The sequence below is a fragment of the Salvelinus fontinalis genome, chromosome 13 (genome assembly GCF_029448725.1).
Source record: "Salvelinus fontinalis isolate EN_2023a chromosome 13, ASM2944872v1, whole genome shotgun sequence".
NCBI lineage: Eukaryota > Metazoa > Chordata > Actinopteri > Salmoniformes > Salmonidae > Salvelinus > Salvelinus fontinalis.
The window spans coordinates 21,712,431-21,739,756 of record NC_074677.1 but is presented as its reverse complement, the minus strand read 5'-3'; the positions used below and the strand labels follow the sequence as shown (position 1 = coordinate 21,739,756).

Sequence of the window (27,326 nt, the reverse complement as noted above, 5' to 3'; positions counted from 1 at the left end):
GAACTTGAAGCTCTCAACCTGCCCCACTACAGCCCCATCGATGAGAATGGGGGCGTGCTCGGTCCTCCTTTTCCTGTAGTCCACAATCATCTCCTTAGTCTTGGTTACGTTGAGGGATAGGTTGTTATTCCGGCACCACCCGGCCAGGTCTCTGACCTCCTCCCTGTAGGCTGTCTCGTCATTGTCGGTGATTAGGCCTACCACTGTTGTGTCGTCTGCAAACTTAATGATGGTGTTGGAGTCGTGCCTGGCCATGTAGTCTTGGGTGAACAGGGAGTACAGGAGGGGACTGAGCATGCACCCCTGGGGGGCTCCAGTGTTGAGGCTCAGCGTGGCAGATGTGTTGCTACCTACCCTCACCACCTGGGGGCGGCCCCTCAGGAAGTCCAGGATCCAGTTGCAGAGGGAAGTGTTTGGTCCCAGGGTCCTTAGCTTAGTGATGAGCTTTGAGGGTACTATGGTGTTGAACGCTGAGCTGTAGTCAATGAATAGCATTCTCACATAGGTGTTCCTTTTGTCCAGGTGGGAAAGGGCAGTGTGGAGTGCAATAGAGATTGTATCATCTGTGGATCTGTTTGGGCGGTATGCAAATTGGAGTGGGTCTAGGGTTTCTGGGATAATGGTGTTGATGTGAGCTCTTACCAGCCTTTCAAAGCCCTTCATGGCTACGGACATGAGTGCTACGGGTCTGTAGTCAATTAGGCAGGTTGCCTTAGTGTTCTTGGGCACAGGGACTATGGTGGTCTGCTTGAAACATGTTGGTATTACAGACTCAATCAGGGACATGTTGAAAATGTCAGTGAAGACACCTGCCAGTTGGTCAGCACATGCCTGGAGCACACGTCCTGGTAATTCGTCTAGCCCAACAGCCTTGTGAATGTTGACCTGTTGAAAGGTCTTACTCACGTCGGCTACGGAGAGCGTGATCACATAGTCGTCTGGAACAGCTGATGCTCTCATGCATGCCTCAGTGTTGCTTGCCTCGAAGCGAGCATAGAAGTGATTTAGCTCGTCTGGTAGGCTCGTGTCACTGGGCAGCTCACGGCTGTGCTTCCCCTTGTAGTCTATAATAGTTTGCAAGCCCTGCCACATAAGACGAGCATCGGAGACGGTGTAGTACGATTCAAGCTTAGCCCTGTATTGACGCTTTGCTTGTTTGATGGTTCGTCGGGGGGCATAGCGCATTTCTTATAAGCTTCCGGGTTAGAGTCTCGCACCTTGAAAGCGGCAGCTCTACCCTTTAACTCAGTGCGAATGTTGCCTGTAATCCATGGCTTCTGTTTGGGGTATTCACGTATGGTCATTGTGGGGACAACGTCATCGATGCACTTATTGATGAAGACAATGACTGATGTGGTGTACTCCTCAATGCCATCGGAGGAATCCCGGAACATATTCCGGTCTGTGCTAGCAAAACAGTCCTGTAGCTTAGCATCTGTTTCATCTGACCACTTTTTTTATTGATCCAGTCACTGGTGCTTCCTGCTTTAATTTGTGCTTGTAAGCAGGAATCAGGAGGATAGAATTATGGTCAGATTTGCCAAATGGAGGGCGAGGGAGAGCTTTGTATGCGTCTCTGTGTGTGGAGTAAAGGTGGTCCAGAGTTTTTTTCCCCCTTGGTTGCTCATTTAACATGCTGATAGAAATTTGGTGAAACAGATTTAGGTGTGGTCTACAGCTTATCATGAGATATTCTACCTCAGGCGAGCAACAGCTCGAGACTTCCTTAGATATCGTGTACTAGCTGTTATACATAGTCCGCCACCTCTTGTCTACCAGACGCTGCTGTTCTATCCTGCCAGTGCAGCGTATAACCAGCCTGTATGTTGATGGTGTCGTCGTTCAGCCACGTCTACATGAAGCATAAGATATTACAGTTTTGAATGTCCCATTGGTAGTTTAGTCTTCCGCGTAGGTCATCCATTTTATTCTCCAGAGATTGCGCGTTTACTAGCAGAATTGAAGGAAGTGGGGGTTTATTAGATTGCATACGAATTCTCAGAAGGCAGCCCACCCTCCGGACTCTTTTTCTCCGCCTCTTCACTCAAATCACAGGGATCTGGGCCTGTTCCTGAGAAAGCAGTATATCTTTCGCGTCGGGCTTGCCAGGGGAAAAAAAGAAAAAAAAAGGATTCTGCCAGTCCGTGGTGAGTAATCGTAGTCCTGATGTCAAGAAGTTATTTTTGGTCATAAGAGACGGTAGCGGCAACATTATGTACAAAATAAGTAAAAAAATAAGTGACAAACGTTGCAGATAAACAAACAAAAAAACACAATCGTTTGGGGGCACATAAAACGTCTGTCTTCTTCTCTGGCGCCATCTTACTCTATTATTCTACAATTTAGAAAATAGTACAAATGAAAAAAAAAACTTGAATGAGTAGGTGTGTCCAAACTTTTGACTGGTACTGTAAGCTCCTGAGGCCCATTGTCGTGCCATTTATCCGCTGCCATCACCTCATGTTTCAGCATGATAATGCATGGCCCCATGTCGCAAGGATCTGTACACAATTCCTGGAAGCTGAAAATGTTACTGTTCTTCCATGGCCTGTGTCACGCCCTGACCTTAGAGAGCCTTTTTATTCTCTATTTGGGTGTGACCAGGGTGGGTACTCTAGTTTTTGTATTTCTATGTTGGCCTGGTATGGTTCTCAATCAGGGACAGCTGTCTATCATTGTCTCTGATTGGGGATCATATTTAGGCAGCCTTTTCCGTCTGTTGTGTGTGGGATCTTGTTTTGAATTGTAGCCTTTTTGCACTACAAAGCTGCACGTTTGTTTTGTTACTCTTTATTGTTTTGTTGCTGGTTCACATTAATAAACATGATGAACGCCTTCCACGCTGCACCTTGGTCCAATCCTTCCAACAACGATCGTTACAGCCTGCATACTCACCAGACATGTCATCCATTGAGCATGTTTGGGATGCTATGGATTGACATGTACGACAGCATGTTCCAGTGCCCGCCAATATCCAGCAACTTCGCAAAGCCATTGAAGAGGAGTGGGACAACATTCCACAGGCCACAGCCTGATCAACTATATGCGAAGGAGATGTCGCGCTGCATGAGGTAAATGGGGGTCCACCAGATACTGACTGGTTATCTGATCAACGCCCCTACCTTTTTGTTAAAGGTATCTGTGACCAACAGATGCATATCTGTATTCCTAGTCATGTGAAATCCATAGATTAGGGCCTAATGATGTATTTCAACTGACTGATTTCCTTATATGAACTGTAACTCAGTCAAATCTTTGAAATTGTTGGATGTTGCGTTTTTATATTTTTGTTTGGTGTAGATTCAGCCTCTTGGACGATTTTTGTCGGAGCGGATGGTGGGGGGGTTGCAAGACTTTTGCAAGCTGATTACGAAACTCCAGTTGAATTCATTCCCTCTACAGCACTGGTGCTGAATGTTTAGGCTGTTGAAGATACAGATATTTACTTTATCAACAACATCTCAAGTGTTTACACTCTAAACTGCTCTCCTTAGTGAAAGTGTTCAGTGCCCCAACGGTGCCAGGAGCATAAGCGACACTGAAGAACAGTCAAATAGGGGCCTGTCTACTGCATATCAGGGGTGATGGCAGTCAACAGTGAAGGTGATCACAACAAGGACCACATCATGATAGCTATGTGTTGTGTCATGGTATGTGGTTGGTTGTTTGGAACATTGAGACAATAGAACCCTACAACAGTAGATGAGTTACGCTGGAACAACACAATGTTTTGCTTGATCAACCAGAAAAACATTTGAACTGCTAAAGCGAGGAGCCTATATTGAGGGCTTATTACTATCCTATAATTCTGTTTTTCCAAGATCTCTGCTTGAAATCAGTGGGATTTGTTTCCAAAATGTTGAAAGAGAGAATATCCCAAAAATCTGGTTTTGCTCGCCCGCAGTTTCCCCCCGCCCCCCAATAATATTTATCTTTGTGAATGTTACATGCAGGTAACTGATACAGGCATACTGGGCGCCCTCTGTTGTAAATCCATACTGTTTAGCCTTCTGATCCACCGCATTCAAAGAATATGATAACGTCTGTGGTCCTCACAACAGTCTGAAGCATGCATCTCTTGTGTAATCCCAATACCCCCACAAGTAAAACCCATGTAACCACTCTGGAGTCAGATCAAACAAAATTACTTCATGAAAACAGTAAAATTGTCTATTGGTGACTGATGCAAGGTACTGAATAGCTTGTTTTCCTATACCTACACGCACATCTCCTCGTTAGCTGTGACAACACAATGACACAGGATGAAAATTTGTGACACACATTAACTGATAGGTTGTAATAAATGTTACACCCCAAATTACTATATAATCCATGAATTGGTGCCAGTTAAGTAGTTGTTGTAAAGTCTAGTGGTGACACAGGGGTTAAGGGGCAGTGTTCTCTGGGTGTTCTACTCTCAGACAGCGGGACTAATGGAGCTGGGCTCTTGTCTCTGGTGGCAGCAGATGCCGACTCTGCAGAGTGAATCTTAACCGTCGGAGTTAAGCGACGATAGTCTCAGCCTCCTACGTCAGGGCACATTTTAACAGGCCCCGCACCCTGCCAAGAAAAGGAGCAGGCTTCCCAGGAGGGTTGCTGCTGCCGTTAAAATAAACACACTTTACCAGGCTGAGAAAAGACAGAGCACAGGCTGCAGGCCAGGCAGGCCTTCCCTCTGTCACAGTTCCTTGTGGGATGCAGCACACCATGTCCCCGGTGCAGAAAAGCAATGTTTTTAGAAAGCTAGGAGCTCTCCTTGATTTATAGTTTGTTTTCTGTATCATGACGTACCCTTCAGGACTGCTACCTGTTTCAAGGCTAAGTGTGTGTGTGTGTGTGTGCGTGCATGTGTGCACAGTACAGCAAGGTATTGAACAGGGCATTCACATGCTCTGTGGGGCATAGTATTCTAGGTTACCCTGCCGAGGGAGTGAAGGTAATCTCTTTTGGCACCCTTGTAGAAAATAACATTTTCGAGCTCTGACTGTGCTTTGACCCTTACGTGGGCTTTAAATCATTACCCCTCTTCGTGTCAGCCCTCCAGTCATTTGCAAGCACTCTGAAAAAAGAGGCCGCTCTGCCAGACAGGGCATTTGCTGAATCTGGCCAAGTGCAACACTGGCCTGACTCCAGGTTCTGCCATAGTGCTGGCACAGCAGAGCTGGAGAGGTCTTGCCCCCAAATATTCACACACATACTCCAAAAGCTACCTTCAGAACTCTCTCATTGCTACCATAGCACAGTCAATTTGTTGTGTGTTGTATTTGTCTATATGTATGCAAGGAAGTGGGTTATGTTCCCTGGAAGGATATCCTATGTACTGATAGCAGCGCTCAGTGTACGTCATTTACCCAGCCAGTGTAAGAGGCAGGTGATACACCTACATATTCCAGTCACTTAAAGGCTCTCCAATATATCCCATTTCGTGTTGCTGCACAGTAGATTGAGTCTGTCCACTCACCCTGCCTCCTATACTCGTCATCTTTCAGCCTCAACTACCAAATATAAGCTATAGAGAAACTCTCAATGTGATCAACTACAGACACATTGTCATGATGGGTGATGTTGGTTTAATTGTCATGAAAGTGGAGGGACATATTGTGCAATGCCAGTTGAGCTTAGTGTATAGGAGATTTGTCACTTGTGGTCCCTCTCTGGCCTCTAGGTCACCAGGCTGCTCGTTATGGCGCACATCTGTCAACATCGTTATGCGCACCTGCGCGCCATCAGACTCACCTGGACTCCATCACTTCCCTGATTACCTTTCCTATATATATATATATATATATATATATATATATATATATATATATATATATATATATATATATATATATATATATATATATATATATATATATGACACTCCCTTTGGTTTCTTCTCCAGTCGTCATTGTTTCTGTTTCATGTCTGTGCTTTGTTGGTGTTTCTTTCTTTTAATATTATTTGTGTTTATTTTTTTCAACACTCAGTGCCTGAACTTTCTTCTCGACTCTCAGCGCACATCGTTACAGGATCTCAAGTGTATCAGTCAGCTTAGATGTATCTAACACTACAGAGTCCCGTTGATCCCCGGCTGATTTGTCCCTCCTAAGTAGAGTAAAGAGAGAGTTAATGTTATGGGTACAAAGTGAGGGGCAGCAGAAGGGCATATTCAGAGAAATAACAGAAATGTTTGAATGAATGTTTTTCTCCCTTTTTCTCCCCAATTTCGTCATATCCAATTGGTAGTTACAGTCTTGTCCCTTCGCTGTAACTTCCGCACGGACTCGGGAGAGGCGAATGTCAAGAGCCATGCGTCCTCCGAAACGCAACCCAGCCAAGCCGCACTGCTTCTTGACACAATGCACGCATAACCCAGAAGCCAGCCGCACCAATGTGTCGGAGGAAACACCGTACACCTGGCAACCGTGTCAGCATGCATGCACCCGGCCCGCCACAGGAGTCGCTAGAGCGCAAAGGGGCAAGGACATCCCGACACAGCCCGGTATGCAACACAGCCCGGAATCGAACCAGGATCTGTAGTAACGCAGCGAGCACTGCGATGCAGTGCCTTAGACCGCTGCACCACTCGGGAGGCCCCAAAATAGTAGATTTAAACATAGTGACTGGCACTGACTGACGAGGTGGCTATTTCCAATACGACCGCACATGTGAGTTATCCCTATGTTCATAGCACTGTTGAATGAGCTAGTGACCATAAATCACTGGAGGGGCCGAATTCTGAACCAGATCTCCGTGTAGAAAATGTCATCTCGTGGGCCTGGTGTGTCAAACATGAGAGGCATCCAACTCAAGCGTATGTGCATGAGCCCTTTCCAGTGACACTGTCGTCATAAGGGGCTGACCCCTTGCTCCCTGACAGTCACAAGGTGTCCTACCTGTTTTTGTGAATGATTCTTCCGGACCTTATGACAGCACAGTAAGCCCAAGGGCAGCAGGACCATGTGTAGTACACCATGATGACATCACAGGGCCCCAGTGGAACAGCGCCACACAGACATAGCAGTCCCTAGTCTCCTCCCCCTGACCCTGGATGATTGGAGGTAGGAGAGGGGGTGGGAGGAGGGGGGAGTTGTTTTGTTTTAAGGGGGGGGGGGTGAAGAGGTCTTGTGTGTGGGTGGGTTTACAAATAGTGCGCCCCATATTTGGACTGGTGACTGTCCCGCTCTCTTTTATCCTCGCAGAGAGCTTTAAAAACAACCTAACAGAACAGTGTTGATCTCCCACTGAATGACCCCTGACCTGCAAACATAAGCATAAACATTGTCTCAAACACACAATGTTCAAGTGCAGTCTTGTACCACCTGTCCCTCACATGACCGTGTTATGCAAAATGTAAACACGGTTGTTGTCTTGCCTAACTGTCAGAGTTGTAGAATGCAGCATTGTGTGTGTGTGTGCGCGCTGTATAAACACAACTCGAGTAGCTTGTTAATGTAGATGGACTAAAGAGAAGAGAAAGGGTAAAACAGGTATAGTACACACATCCCAGAGGCTGCATTTTGATATGACGTAACTGAGTTGAGGCAGGGACAGTTGCTCTGTATAGCACAGCTATAGTACCAACAATGAATATATAGTTGGGAGACGGACGTAGTTCATTGACATACTACATGTCTTAATGGAAATCATTTGAAACCTAACTCTCTAGACACCTACAGTGGCTTGCGAAAGTATTCACCCCCTTGGAATTTTTCCTATTTTGCTGCCTTACAACTTGGAATTAAAATGGATTTTTGGGATGTTGTATCATTGGATTTACACAACATGCCTACCACTTTGAAGATGCAAAATATTTTTTCTTGTGAAACAAATAAGAAATATGACAAAAAAACAGAAGCCTTTTTGTGGACCCCCCCCCCCCCCAAAGTCAATACTTTGTAGAGCCACCTTTTGCAGCAATTAGAGCTGCAAGTCTCTTCTCTTGGGGTATGTCTATAAGCTTGGCACATCTAGCCACTGGGATTTTTGCCCATTCTTCAAGGAAAAACTGCTCCAGCTTCTTCAAGTTGGATGGGTTCCGCTGGTGTACAGCAATCTTTAAGTCATACCACAGATTCTCAATTGGATTGAGGTCTGGGCTTTGACTAGGCCATTCCAAGACATTTAAATGTTTCCCCTAAAACCACTTGAGTGTTGCTTTAGCAGTATAATTAGGGTCATTGTCCTGCTGGAAGGTGAACCTCCGTCCCAGTCTCAAATCTCTGGAAGACTGAAACAGGTTTCCCTCAAAGATTTCACTGTATTTAGCGCCATCCATCATTCCTTTAATTCTGACCAGTTTCCCAGTCCCTGCCGATGAAAAACATCCCCACAGCATGATGCTGCCACCACCATGCTTCACTGTGAGGATGATATTCTCGGGGTGATGATGTGTTGGGTTTGCGCCAGACATAGGATTTTCCTTGATGGCCAAAAAGCTCAATTTTAGTCTCATATGATCAGAGTACCTTCTTCCATATGTTTGGGGAGTCTTCCACATGCCTTTTGGCAAACACCAAACTTGTTTGCTTATTTCTTTCTTTAAGCAATGGCTCTTTTTCTGGCCACTCTTCCATAAAGCCCAGCTCTGTGGAGTGCACAGCTTAAAGTGGTACTATGGACAGATACTCCAATCTCCGCTGTGGAGCTTTGCAGCTCCTTCAGGGTTATCTTTGGTCTCTTTGTTTCCTCTCTGATTAATGCCCTCCTTGCCTGGCCCCTGAAATTTGGTGGGCGGCCCTCTCTTGGCAGGTTTGTTGTGCGGCCATATTCTTTCCCAAAAAATTATGGATTTAATGGTGCTCCGTGGGATGTTCAAGGTTTCAGATATTTTTTTATAACCAAACCGTGATCCGTACTTCTCCACAACTTTGTCCCTGACCTGTTTGGAGAGCTCCTTGGTCTTCGTGGTGCCGCTTGCTTAGTGGTGTTTCAGACACCGTTCAGAACAGGTGTATATATATTGCGATTATGTGACAGATCATGTGACACTTAGATTGTACACAGGTGAACTTTATTTAACTAATTATGTGACTTCTGACGGTAATTGGTTGCACCAGATCTTATTTAGTGGCTTCATAGTGAAGGGGGTGAATACATATGCACGTACCACTTTTCTGTTTTTAATTTTTTTGAATTTTTTGAAACAAGTCATTTTTTTCATTTCACTTCACCAATTTGGATTATTTTGTGTATGTCCATTACATGAAATCCAAATAAACATCCACTTAAATTACAGGTTGTAATGCAACAAAATAGGAAAAACGCCAAGGGGGATGAATACTTTTGCAAGGCACTGTAAGTCATGGGACTGTACTGTAGATACCCTGCAGCATCAACAACAACTCATTGGAATGTCCTCATGAATGAGGACTAAAGGTTGTATGATACCACATGTTCTATTGCTTCAGATTGCGAGTAAAGAGATGGAGGACGTGGGTTGAGGATGGAGGACGTGTGATACTTCTATAAAACCTCCTGTTATTGTTGAAGGCACCTGGTTTGTGTTCTGCTGTAATAGGTCAGGAAGGCTCAGACAATGCATGCAGAGAGAGTAGAGAAAGGGCTTGTTGTGTCCCCTACTAGAGGACCCCGACCACGTGGGAAAACACCACGGGCCTCACTCTCCACACAACGTCTCCTCCAATCTGCACATTGCCTGACATTGAACGTGTGTTTCAGGCTCATGCCAAAAACAAGTGGATAAATCAATGAAATTACACAAGAGCTGACATCTGCCGAGGAATAGCCAAGCTGTGCTGATGTTGCTAACTTGCTTTCTTCCCTCTCACTATGAATAAGCGGGCCGAATGTACCTGTAATGGCAAAATTCACAATATTTGTAAACGACAATGTACAATAAATACAATTGTCTAATAAGTACATATGCCTGCTTATAATTCTCACTATGTAATAATGAATGGATCCTAGAATGTATTTTGATAGATATACTGTAGCCAGTCACTATCCTCTCAGTCCTTATGGAGTGCTTATTTCACAACTAATTACTTTCAAGATATCATTTTGCAAATATGTTCCAAAACAAAAATTCGCTAATAACATTTGCTAACACATTTCATCACACATACAGTATGTCCTCCATTAAGGTTTTAAAAGGGGATTGCTTCCATAGGCAGCCAAGATCTTCACGCCACAGCGTTTAATACTCATTACGTCTGTATAGTCCCTGGCTGAAGAAGAGAGTGGAGACTGAGGAGCTTGTGTCTAGTGGTGAAAATGACCTTGCCTAATGCACATCTGGGCAGAGAGGTCCTGGATCGGGCAACCTCAGTGTACCACTATATGTAATGAATCCCCCAACTAACGTGTGAGAAATATGAGGGGTAATTAAATGAACAGATGCACCAAGGCTTTGCAGAGGAATGGGGATTTAATTGTTGTGGCTTGGGCCTCTGAGGGACAACTCTGGGTCCAACGTGCAGCTGTGCTCTAATAGGGTTAAGGGGAGGGGGTGAATTTACCCCTACTCTGTCCCATTTCAATAATTACTCTGGTTCAGAAAACCAATGCAATGACAGCTGAGACTTTTGCCCCCAAGATGTGCAGTGAACACAACACACAATTTCACACTATATTACCAGTACCCTCCAAGGACCCTGAACTTAATTGCTGCAAATCTGGGGCCAAAAGTGCTGTGTCACTTGGTTTCTTACACAATGCATAGTTCAACCCTGTGTCCTATCTCATCCGTGAGCGATTTAGTACTGGGCAGAGTTTGGGTTTTAGTTTTTTTTTTTTTTTGTTTACACTTGACGATGATGGTAAATCAGCTTGCTATGTCCTACAAATATTATATTTTTCCGAAATAATTGAAATGATTGCTATGATTGTGCAATATTCCAAAATTCTAATTAGGGAGTCATGATTACGTCATGATGTGTTGCTCACATACTGACACAAGATAGTGACCAGGAACAGAGCAGCAGCACAACAATGGTCCTCTATGAAAATTTGAACATCTTGGCACTGTTATAATCTCCACTCGGCACCCCTCAGAGCCTGGTTCCTCTCTACATTTATTCCTAGGTTCCTGCCTTTCTATGGGAGTTTTTCCTAGCCACTGTGCTTCTACATCTGCATTGCTTGCTCTCTGGGAATTTATGCTGGGTTTCTGTATAATACTTTGTGACATTGGCTGATATGAAAAGGGGCCTTATAAATTTGATTGATTGAAACCCCACAGCTGACCAGCTATATTCAAATAAAAACATACCTCTCCCTGTTGTATTGGTTGCATACTTTGTTATTCTCCAGAAACTATACATGATACTATGTTATTCTCCAGAAACTATACATGATACTTTGTCAGTTTAGCCGGGTCAAGCCAGACTCAAGACCAACAGCTAGAGGAGGATGTCCCTGAGCTTGTTAGGATCACTTTGCCCCCTAGTGGGGGTTGTCTTACATTTCAGATACTGCCAAAGCATCTGGTACTGTACAGCCCTGTACACTCTGCTCCTCCATTGTGTGGGAGGAAGATGTTGCTGTTGCTGCTGTGAGAGTTCTGGACTGGAACACAACTTGACCTTTACTGTTCAGAATAATGTGATTGTGTTGAGACGATCTGGTCATAAATTGGCATTGCTTTTAATTGTATAATGCATGCGTAATAAGTGACCAAAATTCAATAAGGGTTCATGGGTAATCCCAACCACATACTGTGACCTGTAGAAAAGGTAGTGGAGAGTGGTTTAAATTTAGCCATTTTATATATTCAGCTTTACTTTGTCAAGATATAGACTGAACAAAAATATAAACACATTATGCAACAATTTCATGCCTAGCCAATCAGAATGATTTTTTCCCCACAAAAGGGCTTTATTACAGACAGAAATACTCCTCCGTTTCATCAACTGTTTAGGTGGCTGGTCTCAGACGATCCTGCAGGTGAAAAAGCTGGATGTGGAGGTCCTTGGCAGGTGTGGTTGCACCTGGTTTGCAGTTGTGAGGTCAGTTGGACATACTGCCAAATTCTCTAAAACGACATTGGGAGGTCGGCTTCTGCTAGCGAAATTAACATTCAATCATCTGGCAACAGCTCTGGTGGACATTCCTATAGTCAGCATGCCAATTGCACGCACCCTCTAAACATGAGCCATCTGTGGCATTATGTGGTGTGACAAAACTGCACATTTTAGAGTGACCTTTTATTGTCCCCAGCACAAGGTGCACCTGTGTAATGATCATGCATTTTAATCAGCTTCTTAATATGGCTCACTTGTTCAGTATAGTATTCTTTCTAACAAAGATACCTACATATATTTCAGGATGTTGTGTATCCCTAGAAATATTCAAAATATACATGTAAACATACAGTTAAGAACATTTTGGGGAAAAAGGTCTCTTGGCACTTACTCCGGGTATGGGGTAAGTTGAGCCACAGGACAGGGTAAGTTAAGCCACCTACAAATGTATGTACTGAATTAAATTTTACCACTAACTTTTTGAAACCATGTCTAACTTTATTTCCCAAACAATTCAACACAATCACATTTTTTTCAAACATTTTAAGCATCTTTTAACAAACACTTTTTTTTAACACTTAGCATTGGCCAGGCCCTGTTGATAATGCCTTGCACAACACCTGGTAAGAAAACACTTCAATTTGTTCAAACATTGGCTAAATTTACCCCAAGGCAAACATTTGGTCTAAATTAGCCCACACAGCTACAAGGATGCACTTTTATGCAGGTTTAGGACCTCATACTGAAACTTAGAGACCCCAACTGATGTATAAAATTATCTACTTTGGTCTAGATAGAAGCATCATGAAACCTCTAGTATATATTAATTTGACTTTTTCCATGTGGTTTCTTCCTTTAGACTCCATGAAATGACCTTTTCCTAAGAATTTGGTAAAATTATTAATTTTGTGTATGGTTTCCTAGAAACAAGGGTGGCTCAACTTACCCCACTTTCCGCTACTGACAAGACAAAGTGAAGACCAGAGACTTCCAGCTCGAGTGCAGTGGAGCCAGAGCATTAAATTCCTCACCCTGGATTCTGATTACTCACACCAGACAGCTGACAATTGTAGCGTTAAAATCAGGACAGGATTGAGTTTCCCCAGATGGAGGAACTGTTGCAAAGCATCTTAATTAGCGTGAGCAGCAGACACTGATGTCAGGGTGGGGGCTGGAGTCACGTAGCCATGCTGCTGGTCTCTGAAAAGCTGACACACCACCAGGTCCTTTATTCAATTTGTGTATGTGTTCAAAGTCCAATGTGTCACTAGTATCCACTTGCCATAAATGCTTATCGGTCTACTACACACAAGTTCCTTACAAAATTCTTTATACCACTCCTAAAAGCCATTCTGTAGTGTCGGTGTGTGGAGGTCTCTGATAAAAAAAAAAAAAAAAAGAGAACAAAGGCCTTGCTTGCCAGTTCTCAGTGGTGCAGCACAGTGGGCCTGCTAGTATGCACGTCCTCAGAGGCGAGGTGGTGAATGACAGAAGCAGCTCCATCCAGGCAGCTCTGACAATTCAACCTTTGTCCCAGCCAGGCGGGAACACTCTGCACAGCTCATCCAGAGCCCCTCGTCCCCCTCCCTTTACTGGGGGCCTTGGAGCTGCATCTTAGGGCCATGGAGCTAAGCCTCACTCCTACACGGCTGAGGACAGCGAGAGAAATATAGCATGGATGTGTTGAGACAGCAACCATGCCGTGCTCCCAGGCACTGCCAATCAACTTGCACCCTGCCTGCCCAGAGGAATGCCAACAAGCCTCAGTCAGAGGCAGCCTGTTCTACTCCCTCCGCCCTGGCAGCTAGTTTCATAACCTGGGTTGTACTCCAGGTGTTTAGTCTTGAACTAGCTAAAACTGCAGCACTCCCTTTTATGGACTGTGTCCTCTATGTAACGCAGTACACCTTCCTACCCTGAAGAGATCTCACTGATTGTGCTCTGGATGGATCCAAATGTGATAATGCTGTGATCATTCCAATCTAATAAAAATTATAGGAAATCAACTGTGTACTGCGAAGGCAAAAAACAAAACTTTCACCCCTTGGGGTCCTGAGGACAAAGTGTGGGAAACGCTGCTCTAGGCTAACTGAACTATGTAGTCTTACCACAGCCAGTACAGCACAGTATTGACAGAGTTTAACAAATGACAGGGCAGTGTACACATTTCTACCAAATCATTAATTTATTGGTGAATGACATTTACAATATTCACCAATAAGTGTCAAACTGAGGAACAAAATCTGTAAGCCAACATTACAATGGCTACTTCCTGCTCTTAAGAAAAAAAAAAGAAAAAAAAGTTACCAGTCTCTTTAATTCAATAACCACAAACAAAATTCCATGTGCTATACCTGGGGTACTCAACTCTTAGCCTACGAGGTCCGTTGCCTGCAGGTTTTCTTCTACCTGATAATGAATTGTACACAACCTGGTGTCTCAGGTCAAAATCAGTCCCTGATTAGAAGGGAATAATGAAAAAATGCAGCGGAACTGGCTTCGAGGTCCAGAGTTGAGTTTGAGGGTGCAATACCATAGTGTCATTTGCACCCCTTTGACTTGTCATGGGCATTATTTGGTAGCTGTTAGCATTGACAGCTAACATCCACGGCTTGGTTTCTCCACATGAAGAAAGACTAAGAGTTGTGCAAACCTCTTGCTCCATGATTACGAGACAGTAGGTCCTTGTACATCCAGCCGGATGGAGCGCTAGAAGATGTCTACCTTCAGCAGAAAACGTTTCTCTGTACCTGAAGTAAAAGGAGAGAAGACAAACTGTGAGAACGGGAAACTCTGAGATTATACTCTAGTTCAATGCCTATAGATGTGCCCATGATGTTTATGTTAAGGTGTTAGACCCCGGCCAACAGCTCCGCCTCCCCCGCAGCTACTCGCCCGAGCCTCCCCTGCTTCTCCTTCACCCAAATCCAGATAGCAGATGTTCTGAAAGAGCTGTAAAACCTGGACCCGTACAAATCAGCTGGGCTAGACAATCTGGACCCTCTCTTTCTGAAACTATCCGCCGCCATTGTTGCAACCCCTATTACCAGCCTGTTCAACCTCTGTTTCGTAACGTCCGAGATCCCTAAAGATTGGAAAGCTGCCGCGGTCATCCCCCTCTTCAAAGGGGGTGACACCCTAGACCCAAACTGTTACAGACCTATATCCATCCTGCCCTGCCTATCTAAAATCTTCAAAAGCCAAGTTAATAAACAGATCACTGACCATTTCGAATCCCACCGTACCTTCTCCGCTGTGCAATCCGGTTTCCGAGCCGGTCACGGGTGCACCTCAGCCCGCTCAAGGTACTAAACGATATCATAACCGCCATTGATAAAAGACAGTACTGTGCAGCCGTCTTCATCGACCTGGCCAAGGCTTTCGACTCTGTCAATCACCGTATTCTTATCGGCAGACTCAATAGCCTTGGTTTCTCTAATGACGGCCTTGCCTGGTTCACTAACTACTTCGCAGACAGAGTTCAGTGTGTCAAATCGGAGGGCATGTTATCCAGACCTCTGGCAGTCTATGGGGGTACCACAGGGTTCAATTCTCGGGCCGACTCTTTTCTCTGTATATGTCAATGATGTCGCTCTTGCTGCGGGCGATTCCCTGATCCACCTCTACACAGACGACACCATTCTGTATACTTCTGGTCCCTCTTTGGACACTGTGCTAACTAACCTCTAAACGAGCTTCAATGCCATACAACACTCCTTCCGTGGCCTCCAACTGCTCTTAAACCCTAGTAAAACCAAATGCATGCTTTTCAACCGTTCGCTGCCCGCACCCGCCCGACTAGCATCACCACCCTGGACGGTCCCGACCTAGAATATGTGGACAACTATAAATACCTAGGTGTCTGGCTAGACTGTAAACTCTCCTTCCAGACTCATATTAAACATCTCCAATCCAAAATCAAATCTAGAATCGGCTTTCTATTTCGCAACAAAGCCTCCTTCACTCACGCCGCCAAACTTACCCTAGTAAAACTGACTATCCTACCGATCCTCGACTTCGGCAATGTCATCTACAAAATAGCCTCCGATACTCTACTCAGCAATCTGGATGCAGTCTATCACAGTGCCATCCGTTTAGTTACCAAATCACCTTATACCACCCACCACTGCGACCTGTATGCTCTAGTCGGCTGGCCCTCGCTACATATTCGTCGCCAGACCCACTGGCTCCAGGTTATCTATAAATCTATGCTAGGTAAATCTCTGCCTTATCTCAGTTCACTGGTCAAGATAACAACACCTGCACACGTTCCAGCAGGCATATCTCACTTGTCATCCCCAATGCCAACACCTCATTTGGCCGCCTTTCCTTCCAGTTCTCTGCTGCCAGTGATTGGAACGAATTGCAAAAATCGCTGAAGTTGGAGACTTATTTCCCTCACCAACTTTAAACATCAGCTATCTGAGCAGCTAACCGATCGCTGCAGCTGTACATAGTCCGTCTGTAAATAGCCCACCCAATCTACCTACCTCATCCCCATACTGTTTTTATTTACTTTTCTGCTCTTTTGCACACCAGTATCTCTACTTGCACATCATCATCTGCTCATTTATCACTCCAGTGTTAATCTGCTAAATTGTAATTATTCGCCACTATGGCCTATTTATTGCCTACCTCATGCCTTTTGCACACACTGTTTATAGACTTTCTTTTTTTTCTACTGTGTCATTGACTTGTTTATTGTGTTATTGGCTTGTTTATTGTTTATTCCATGTGTAACTCTGTGTTGTTGTCTGTGTGACACTGCTGTGCTTTATCTTGGCCAGGTAGCAGTTGTAAATGAGAACTTGTTCTCAACTGGCCTACCTGGTTAAATAAAGGTGAAATAAAATTAAATAAATTAAAAAGACGCACTGACCTCATGGCGTTTTGGGTCCAGTGTGGCTTGGAGCATCTTGTTGCTCAGTCTCTGATTGACTGTTGGATGGACCCTCCTCCTTCTCAGCAGACAGGAAGTCATGAATGGCATCCTCAATGTGGGGCCTGAAAGTGTGGTTCAATTTGGGATCCACCACCTGGGTGATGATTCTGTCCACTCCAGACTCCAGCATGCCTGACCTGACAGACAGCAGAGACAGTACAGATGACCAATGACTGTGGCATAAGTAGCAGCAACTGATAGCACCTACCGCAGGCCAGACTGGGGACATGAGCTTAGCCATCCAATGTGCAGATTTCACTATCCTCTGTAATATGTACTGTCAGCAACGCATTTGACACTTACAAGCAAATTTATGAGTAAATGAAGTACTGTAGCTACTTACTGCACGACGCTTTGTCTTAGCCCATTTCGCACTTGATTTTTGTTGATTGATGGGTTCCATTCTTGAGTGCTCAAATGAGTGGATACAAAGTTGTCAACTTTTTGTCGCAGATTCTGGTAGGCAGGCTGACGGCAATGACAGAAGTACACCGGCATTGATCAATAGCTGAGAACATTTTCCAGCACAACTGGCTAGCTAACGTTAGCTAGCTATGCTAAAAACATGGTTGGACACAAAGCGTAAACGTGCTAACTAACTGAGTAAAATAAATGTTGACAGCCAGTTAGTCAGGAAAAAAAGCTATATATAGTACCTTTGTATCCACATCTGCCAGGCAATCTCTGCGGAATTCGTCGAACAAGCCTCGGTTCTTGAGATGTTCCACGATGAGACCGATTAGCTGAGGATCTCCGGGAGGAAGATTCACCGCGTTACCGCTGGCACCCTCCGCCATTCCGATGTTTGTTTAATTTCAGCGTTGTTCATAAACCAGTGTAACACTAATGATATCAATTGAGGAAACGACACAAAATAACTGCTCGTGGGTCTAAAACTACAAACTAGCTAGTTATGTGGAAGAATGATTTGGAAGTGTACACAAGTACCAAAATGCTTTGCAATACGGAAGTTGCTTACTGGGTAGTGTCCTACCTAGCTACTACGCTAGGCCTTTCATCCTGATAGGCCCTGCGTGGTCATTCCGAATTCTGCTTTGGCCGTGCATCATTTACGGTGATATGGACTCTGCAGAACTCAGGACATTCATACTTATTTCGTTTCGCCGAGCAGCGCTGTTGTGTTTGTGTTATACATGACCTCCCGCCCTCACCGACCGTCAAACAATCATGTCAATACGGAGCTATACGGAGCACTCCGCATTGTTAAAACATTTGAGAGGCGCACGGCGATGCGGAACAGAGCTCAATTTGGCCTCTGCGTGCCTCTGGAGGCTCCTCTATTGCGCCACACCATCCACACCGCGCCTCAGACCACATTTTCAGATCAAGAATAAAATGGCTCTTAGCTTTTGGTTACAGAGAGGGAACTCTTTGGTTAGACACAGTTCAAACTTTAAAAAATACAAAATGTACTGATGACGGAGTAATGACCAGCTCATATTCATTGTCTTGTTTAATAAAAAATGAATGTCTCTAATATTGTCAGCAATACTCACAATGTACGTATATCTTTCCTGTAAATTGCATAGAATTACTGGTAAATGTAGACAACCTCATAACAATTTAGATATAGGCCTATGGATTACAGGACTTGGTTTTGCATAATGATAAAATCAATTTGTGCCTAATCAATTCATACATTTCCTGTGTGACAGATCAAATAGACAGTGTCCATCTAAGATGGGATGGTGATTATAGGTCTGGTGTGGGTGAGACTGGGAAAAAAGACATCTGTATTTGTGATGTTTTTTTTTTTATGGCCATGTGAGTGTTACATAACAACCTCAATTGCTGCAATTTGCACACTAAATTATGTTTATCTGACTCACATTGTCAGACAGCATCTTCTGTTTATTTGAATAATAATACCACATGGCTCTTTTAAAAAACCCTTGAGGTAATTCAAGTGTTAGACTATTGGCCATGTGGCTGATTTATAAATAACCTAAATGTGAATTGTTTTGTAATTTAGGCCTATATTACAAAAATTAACTACAGAGATATGATTTTGTTTTGCAATTATTTTCTTTAATAAATATAGTTATTGTAAATGGTGGGGGTGGTCTTTAATTATAATGTCAACTATAGTCTCCTCAATTTCCAGGAGTAGCTGGTTGCCAGGCAACTAGGGAGAGGAACCATGGTGACACTGAGGGAAGAGGATGGAGAAACAAGTGGGGTCTGATGAGGAGGACAGTGTCTTTATGTATTGTAACATTGTTTCCATGTAAGTACACCATGGTCTTGTAGGCTAACCCTTTGTACTGGGAGTATACCATGTATATAGCCTCCTCTCTTATTTCTTATTTTGTGTGTTTTTTAAATGTTCACATTTTTAATTAGTTCAACTTTTTTGATAGTGAGTACTGCACTGTTGGGTAGGGTTTGCATATTAATAATTTCACTGTACTTGTGCATGTGACAAATACAGTTGAAACCTGGAGGACTGTTTAGTTTGGCTCTCATTGGCAGAGGAAAAATGCAAATTGGCTACTGTGAATTGACAACCCTTCTGCAATTTGTCAACGTGTTTGGAAATGACAGAGAGCCGTAGAGGCAAATCAGATGATCTCAAACCTATTTTTTCATACACCTTGTTTGTGTATAACATATGCATATACCAAAATGGAGAGTCGAGGTACACCCTCTGTACGGCATTGTCTTTTTCACTATGCAGTTATGCTTATTAATGGATTGTATTCATTTCATGTTGCCTCAGAGATGGTTTGAGCACAGTAATTAAATCATCCAGATTTAGACCACCAATGGGCCACAAGATGGTGACATAACATCAGTATGTGTCAGAGTTAAAGCAGCTTGAGCAGAGAGGTTTAATTATGCAATGCTGTAGTCTCCAGCTGTAGTTGACAGTTTTTCGACATGTGCTATGGCATATGTATCTTTGATCTGTACAATAAGATATTCTGTAACTGCCACCAAACAACAAAAACAAAGCACCCCGGCATGAAAACACACACGCACACAAATACTTAATGGAACTAGTCCCAATCATAACTCTGCCAATTTAGCAGAATCAGGCTGGCATGCTGTACTGTAATCATTTTACAGTTGGATTGCAGTCCTGGTTTTTGGGATCAGTATGTCATTGTGCTCCCACTGGTATATCCTTGTAGAGTCCTGTGTAAAGCATGGTGCTTGCAACGCCACATGATTGTAGATTTGATTTACACGGGGGACCCGTATGAAGAAGAAAAATTAAGTATAAGAATGTATGCATTCACTATTGTAAGGAACTCTGGGTAAGTGTGTCTGCTAAAATGTAAATGAGTCAGGACTCTATTCTTCCTGGTTGGCACATGGATTGAGAATCTAAGAAAGGAGTGTTTTGGAGCACTTACTTTGGGATTATGTGCTTTTATAAACTGGGTGGTTTGAGCCCTGAATTGTGATTGGTTGAAAGCCATGGTATATCAGACCATAAAACATTGAGTTTTACTGCTCTATTTATGTTGGTGACCAGTTTATAATAGCAATAAGGCTCCTCAGGGGTTTATGATATATGGCCACTATACCACAGCTAAGGGCTGTGTCCAGGCACTTTGCGCTGTGTCGTGCATAAGAACAGCCCTTAGTCGTGGTATATTTGCATGTACACTAGATAGCGGTAAATTGCCGCGTGCCGCTTTGGCCGTCCATTGTGACTCGCTTGTAGGCGTGCTGGCAGCATATGGCAGCAAATAGTTTGTGCGTCAAGAATTCGGCATAGCTAGTTTGTATGAAGGTCTGGGTATTAAATGGGTACATAGTTCAAAAGTAATATCCTCTAAAACGCTCTAGTGACAAAGTCTTTGTTGCCTTGTTTCCAATTGTCCACATGGCTGGGAGAACCTATTCAAGTAAGTAAATACATTTAGAAAATGTAAAAAAAAAAGCTATGTTCAGACTAACTCAAATGAGCTGCTAAATGCTATCTAGCCAACTTCACATACTGTATAGATTGCTAAGTGAATTAAATATCATCAGCTACCTAACTTCATATTAGCTAGCTATCTTGATGTATTTATCACTGTAAAAAACAAACTCCAAATGCATTTGTAGGTAGCTTGCTAACAGCCATGGAGGAGGGTGAAAGGAGAGCAGCCCCAACTGTCAGTGAGAGAGGAGGCTATTCTGGATAGGGCAGGTACTTGTGTAATTCCTGTCCCTAGAAGTGAGGACGGAGATAATAGTAACATAATATTCAGTTCGGTGTAATTTGACTATAATGAAGTCTGTTTCTTGTGAGGTTTTCTGTCCTCAGATAAAGAGCACTACGAAAGCCTGTCTACATATGAAGAGCAGTGGTTCTCAGTCCTGGGGACTCAAAGGGGTGCACATTGTTGTTTTTGCCTTAGTACTGCACAGCTGATTCAAATGATCAACTCATCAAGCTTCAAGTGATATTTATGTATTCATTTGTGATGCTATCCTTGATATTATCCTGTTATTGTCACATGTACATATGTGCGCCCATGCATCTATCAATCCAATGTTATCAGGTATATTATACTTTAGTAATACACAATGACCTGGTGATGTAAGTCTAATCATGACATTGTCTTCCATATTCCTAGATACCTTGTAACTGGAGATTCCTTCAAAATGATTGCCTACAGTTAACATGTAGGGCACTGCAAGGTTGGGTGACCAGAGCCATCTGGGACTGCCTCCTGGGGGAATTCAGGTGTGTGAAGGCTACCTGTGTCCTGCATAACTTCATGAGGATGGACTCGAGGACCAGGAGGGGATCTGCAGCTCGCCGGCGTGTGTCAGAGGAGGAGTCTGCTGCTCTGCAGGATGTTTCAAGGATAGGGTCCAACAACGCAGTAAGAGAGGCAATCTGTGTGCGGGAGATCTTCACCTCCTACTTCTTCGAAGAGGGTGCTGTTCCCTGGTAACACCATAGACTACACTATGCACAACCAAAGGCTCTTTTAAGAGCCATTCACATTGCAATAAGAGTATTCTTCCATTTACTTAGCTATGTCAACTGCAGTTATTCAACTCCCAGTTTCTCTCCCTTTGATTTCTACTTCTCAGGTGACGGTGCTGTTTAGGTCAGGGTGCTGTTTAGGTGAGGGTGCTGTTTAGGTGAGGGTGCTGTTTAGGTGAGGGTGCTGTTTAGGTGAGGTGCTGTTCAGGTGAGGTGCTGTTCAGGTGACGGTGCTGTTCAGGTGAGGGTGTGATGTCTGTACAAAAACAACAGGCTCTTTTAAGTCACCCATATTGAAAAAATGTAGAACAATTAGACACCCTATAACCCACACCTACACACTCATGTATCAATCTGATTGATGGATTGTGTTGTGCAGTAAGCAGGCTCAAGTGTATCACTGTGGCTCATTCCACCTTCAACAAATAGGCAAGAGGGCCAACCATGGAGAATAGTAAGACACTTCCTTATTTCTATAACTACGCTATATTGTTTGTACTCATGTGCCCGTTCATGTTTTTCAGCATTAAGTACCCTGCAGCCACTTACTGTGGTGTGGACACCAGGTGAGGCCACACACAGATTCCTGTTGAACACTGTCTCTCTAACTACCTTATTTTCTCAATAACAGTCTCTCTCCTTCACTTCATCCCTCTCTCCTCTTCTCCCTAAATCCTCTAGGTTATATCAGCTGTGTCAGTGAACCCCTCCCGCATCTGAACTGGCTACATAGAGGGCACTTGGTCAAGTCAACAGGAAGTATTATTAAAGAGATGCTTTACAGTGAAATACAGATAGGGATGCAGTAGTCCCAGAGTTAATCCAAGGTCAGTTTTGCATTTCACCTGATTATTATGATGACTAACAATGTTAGAATAAAAACAAGGCTTAAACATGCTCTCTCTATCCATCTGTCTCTTGTCTGCAGATGTTTTGATGTGAGAGAGGATGCCAACTCCCAGTCCCGTCATCGCCACCTCACCTGCTCTTAAGATAACCTTTGGGCCGACTTGAGACACTATTATGTAATTGTGATGAACTGAGAGAATATTTGGGTTGCACTGTGATTCATTAATCATATGCTGCCTTCCCTGCTCCTATGTTCTTACCCCTTTCCCTTTGTCTTTTCCACCTCTTTCTTCCTCTGTTTTTATATTGCACAAAAGATGTGCATTGATGTACAGATTGAACTTGTATTTATAATATTACAATTATATTTATAATGCATGTATTTATAACACTTGGTTAAAGAACTTCTTTCAATAAAGTGTTTAATTCTCTACTGGTTGAAATTGTCTCATTTAATGAAATACTACACCTATCCTGTGTTTATCAGATCAATGCAGATGAATGGCATTGGATATTCAGATGAACCGGTTGTAGACAATTTACATGATGCATAGGAAGTGTAGTGCACTGTTTTTATATTCTATTTCTGTATATATTAATTACAAATCAGCCTTTAACTAGTTAAATCCTGTTTCTAGTCTATTAGTTACAATGTGTAACCATTGATGACCAAGATTGGTAAACACTGTTGAAGTGTATAATTGTAATACATACATGGAGACACAACATCATTCAAAGACTGGAATTTGATACTCCTGGTATTGGATATGACTGAAAAATAATCTGAAAGACATTCAAACCTGAACTGTACCTTTATTTGCCAAGGTAGAGTACATGATCAGTGAATATATTAAATGCACAGGCTACAATGTGGGGATCTCATGCATGGTAATAACTACATGTATACGTATACGACTTGTATCCTTGGCACAAAGTTATATTCTACTCAATATTAGTTGAGTAGATATCTACTCAAAGTTATATTCTACATAGCTAGCTACGTTATTTCATCTATCTGCATTGCATATCAAATATCAGGAAGGCAAGCTTACAAAATTGTACATTCAATTTGCAGTAAAAGCTTTAGCTAGCTAGATTCTTTACATCCACTGTTTCACAAGTCGACAGCCTGGTTTGCTGGTTGTTTCAGGAGTCCCTAAAACATTAAACAATTACAATTTCATACTCATGTCACAACGCTCATAAAGCTAACCAGATAACTTCGCTGGCTAATGTTAGCTAGTCAGCTAGCTTGCTAAATCGCAATTTTCTCAAATTAACTTTATGATAAAAAAAAAAATGCATAATCGTTTGTCTCTACACTAACTAACATATACATGTCAACTGTAATTTTTTGTTGTTGCATGATTCGTTGTGACGTTATAATCACTTACATTTGCGTCCTAATATTTGTCAGACATCTTTGCTGAAGAAAGTCTATAACACGGAACCCAAACCAGCTGCGCGCGTGCGCCATCGTGCAAACATGTATTTTGTCCCCCCACACCAAACGCGATCTCGACACGCAGGTTAAAATATCAAAACAAACTCTGAACCAATTACATTCATTTGGGTACAGGTCGAAAAGCATAAAACATTTATTGTAATTTAGCTAGCTAGCTTGCACTTGCTAGCTAATTAGTTTTTATTTTTATTTATTTTTTATTGCTAGCTAATTTGTCCTATTTAGCTAGCTTGCTGTTGCTAGCTAATTTGTCCTGGGATATAAACATTGAGTTGTGTATTTTGTGGTTGTGACCCAGAAACTCTTGACCATTTATTTTGGGACTGTTCTTATGTCAGAAAAATTTGGAGTGAGTTAGAAGATTTTATTTGAAAAGAAACAACTATTAATGTTAATGTGAAAGACTGATATTATGTTTTATATAGACCCAAATGATATGGACCCTGATTTTACTTTAATTGTTAATTTGTTTATCTTTCATGGAAGATTCTTTGTCCATAAAATGAAGTGGGCAGAGAACAAAACCCTCTTCACATTATTTAAGATAAAATTGAAATGTTATTTTGAAATGATCACTAAATGTAAAAACCAAAAAGCAATACGCACCATAAAAGTATTTAACAAATTGAAAATTAATCTTGATATGTAATACCCCTGTCTATTAGGTTTATGTACTCTTGTTTGTATATTTCAGGTTTTTTGTATTTGTTATGTTCATATAAAAAATACTACTAATAATAATAATAAATAAAAAATGTAATAAACATTGAGTTGTTATTTTACCTGAAATGCACAAGGTCCTTTACTCCGCCAATTAATCCACACATAAAACGGTCAACCGAATCGTTTCTAGTCATTCTTCTTCCTTCCAGGCTTTTCTTCTCGACATTATATTGCGATTGGCAACTTTCATAAATTAGGTGCATTACCGCCACTGACCTCGTTCGTCTTTCAGTCACCCAGGTGGGTATAACCAATGAGGAGATGGCACGTGGGTACCTGCTTCTATAAAGCAGTGTAGTCAGCCTGTAAAATGCGATGGAACGGTTGATGAAAAAAAAAGAAATTACAAATAAAATATATTGACTGATATTGATTTATTTAGGTGTGACTAATGAATATTTTAAAGCCCCCCTAAAATAGGCCTAGCGATGTCACCGGTACACACTCAGATAGATGGGACAAAGGCTAGGTACAACAAAAGTAAGGCTGACTTGTGACAGTATAATGTGAATTTTGAAACTATATTTGTGTGAGATATCTCATGGGGCTTGTATTTATCTGTATTTTCATTGTAGCACTTAGAAATAGACATTTACACCTAGTGAAAATATTTAATGTAGTATAATGCACACACATTAAACCAGAAACCAATTTACTCCATTGTCTGATCAAGTCTCTTTGTTGCCAAGGCAACTCCAGATTTCACATTTTCAACTGAAGAGAAATGTTATGCACCAACAGCTTCATTCGACTTTACCTTATGTCTTTAGGATTATGATCAAATTCTACACTTCAGTAAAATGACTTCAATTACCAGGTCTTAGTCTGTGGTGCAATAGTTACATTTCAATGAGTATTTGTAAATGGATATTCCTATAGGTTTTTACAGGGGTAAGATAGGAAGGAACTGCATGAGGAAGAGTCCAATCACCCATGGTTTAGGGACAACAATGGGCTCCCGAGTGCTCCTGAGTGGCACAGCAGTCTAAGGCACTGCCTCTCAGTGCTAGAGGTGGCACTACAGACACGCTGGTTCAAATCCAGGCTGTGTCACAATTGGCTGTGATTGTGAGTCCCGTAGGGCGGTGCACATTTGGCCCAGTGTCATCTGGGTTTGGACAGTGTAGCCCGTCATTGTAAATAAGAATTTGTTCTTGGCGAAATAAATAAAAAACAATGGACTAGAGTTACTGTGTGCTACATTATGATAGAAAATCCATGAATTATGGGGACAGTGCAACAAAACACCAATTTAACCCTGATTAGTACTCTATCTTCTCTAGCAATACCTCTAATTTAGTGCTTTATCAGTCCCTGATAATTGAAACAGGCATCACACTGTTTTCACGCAGAGATTTAAATTTTACATGGGGCAGCAGGTAGCCTAGTGGTTAGAGCGTTGGACTTGTAACCGAAAGGTTGCAAGATCAAATCCCTGAGCTGACAAGGTAAAAATCTGTCCTTCTACCCCTGAATAAGGCAGCTAACCCACTATTCCTAGGCTGTCATTGAAAATAAGAATTTGTTTGTTAATAACTATTAAAAAAAAGTCAAACTACTGCTGTAATTATAGTTGATGGCATTGCCACTGGTAGTGATTGTCATTTTGGTAAATTATGGAGAGACCAAGCTGTTTAACCCAGTTTGCTAACCATTTAATTGATCAAATAGAATTCTAGAGAAAATGAAATAAAACGTGAGGAGAGAAACCACAGAATTTGTTTATATACATGGAAATATCAGGGTTAGGGTCAATTACATTCTAATTCAGTCGATTCAGGAAGTAAACTGAAATTCTAAATCTAATGCTAATTCTTCACCATGCCTCTCTTTGAGAACATTTTTTGAATTAGAATTTCAGTTTACTTCCTGAATCGACGGAATTGAAATGGCATTGACCCCAACTCTAGGTAGTCACAACTGCGCTGCATTAATCTGACAGGGCCTCTCTCCAGTGTTTCTTGGGGGCAGGACCATCGTGCAGGGGTCTTCCTGAGCATCCACATTGGATGGTACCACTAGTATGGGAATCTTTACAACCAGGGTCAGTATGACAGGAGGATTGCTACTTTCACCACTCGGACCGGTTACCATATCATAAACATGACCACAGTCTTTCTCTGCCTCCATCACTGATGGGCCCTTTTCAGAATCCGTTGACTGCTTGGCCCGCTTCTCTGGACAAGAAATAAGAAAAAGAGATACATAAACAACTTAGTTTCATCTGCTACATCCTATCTGGTATTACTGCACATTTACAAGGACCTATGTCAGGGCTTTATTAGGCTGAACTAAGTTCCTTTGAGGACAACAAGACAGGCTGTTCTCTTGGGAATGTTTCCTCTTTATCGTCAGACTTGTCGTGGCGTCTTAAATTAAAAGAATATATATATATTTTTTTTTTACCCCCTTTTTCTCCCCAAT

General features: G+C 42.5%; 1 protein-coding gene and 2 long non-coding RNA genes across 6 annotated transcripts; 1 reads left to right on the top strand and 2 right to left on the bottom strand.

The window, feature by feature from the left end:
* Nucleotides 1–14,131: 14,131 nt before the first annotated feature.
* LOC129868247 (biorientation of chromosomes in cell division protein 1-like) lies at nt 14,132–17,849 on the bottom strand. Its single transcript, XM_055942051.1, has 4 exons — nt 17,568–17,849; nt 17,255–17,379; nt 16,849–17,048; nt 14,132–14,719 (listed from the first exon to the last, which is right to left on the bottom strand). Exons 1-3 carry the CDS (start codon nt 17,706–17,708, stop codon nt 16,850–16,852), a joined length of 465 nt encoding a protein of 154 aa, XP_055798026.1. The 5' UTR covers nt 17,709–17,849; the 3' UTR covers nt 14,132–14,719; nt 16,849.
* A 162-nt stretch (nt 17,850–18,011) lies between these two features.
* On the top strand, nt 18,012–23,145 carry LOC129868248 (uncharacterized). Of its 4 annotated transcripts, none has more exons than XR_008761736.1 (5): nt 18,012–20,789; nt 20,992–21,076; nt 21,179–22,431; nt 22,547–22,692; nt 22,794–23,145. It is a non-coding gene; the product is annotated as an uncharacterized LOC129868248 (long non-coding RNA). The 4 variants fall into 4 exon arrangements; XR_008761734.1 differs by having other exon boundaries at nt 20,992–21,262; nt 21,507–22,431; XR_008761735.1 differs by having other exon boundaries at nt 20,992–21,826; nt 21,973–22,431.
* Nucleotides 23,146–23,507: 362 nt separating this feature from the next.
* On the bottom strand, nt 23,508–24,193 carry LOC129867781 (uncharacterized). Its single transcript, XR_008761682.1, has 2 exons — nt 24,109–24,193; nt 23,508–23,870 (listed from the first exon to the last, which is right to left on the bottom strand). It is a non-coding gene; the product is annotated as an uncharacterized LOC129867781 (long non-coding RNA).
* Between the last annotated feature and the right edge of the window lie 3,133 nt (nt 24,194–27,326).

Bases quoted from the DNA above. Each gene is read 5' to 3' on its own strand.
- LOC129868247 (XM_055942051.1), bottom strand. From the start codon at position 17,708: ATGGCGGAGGGTGCCAGCGGTAACGCGGTGAATCTTCCTCCCGGAGAT. The intron at 17,380-17,567 runs GTACTATATATA...CATTGCCGTCAG, and splicing joins TGGCAGATGTGGATACAAAG to CCTGCCTACCAGAATCTGCG. The intron at 17,049-17,254 runs GTAAGTAGCTAC...GCTGTCTGTCAG, and splicing joins CTAAGACAAAGCGTCGTGCA to GTCAGGCATGCTGGAGTCTG.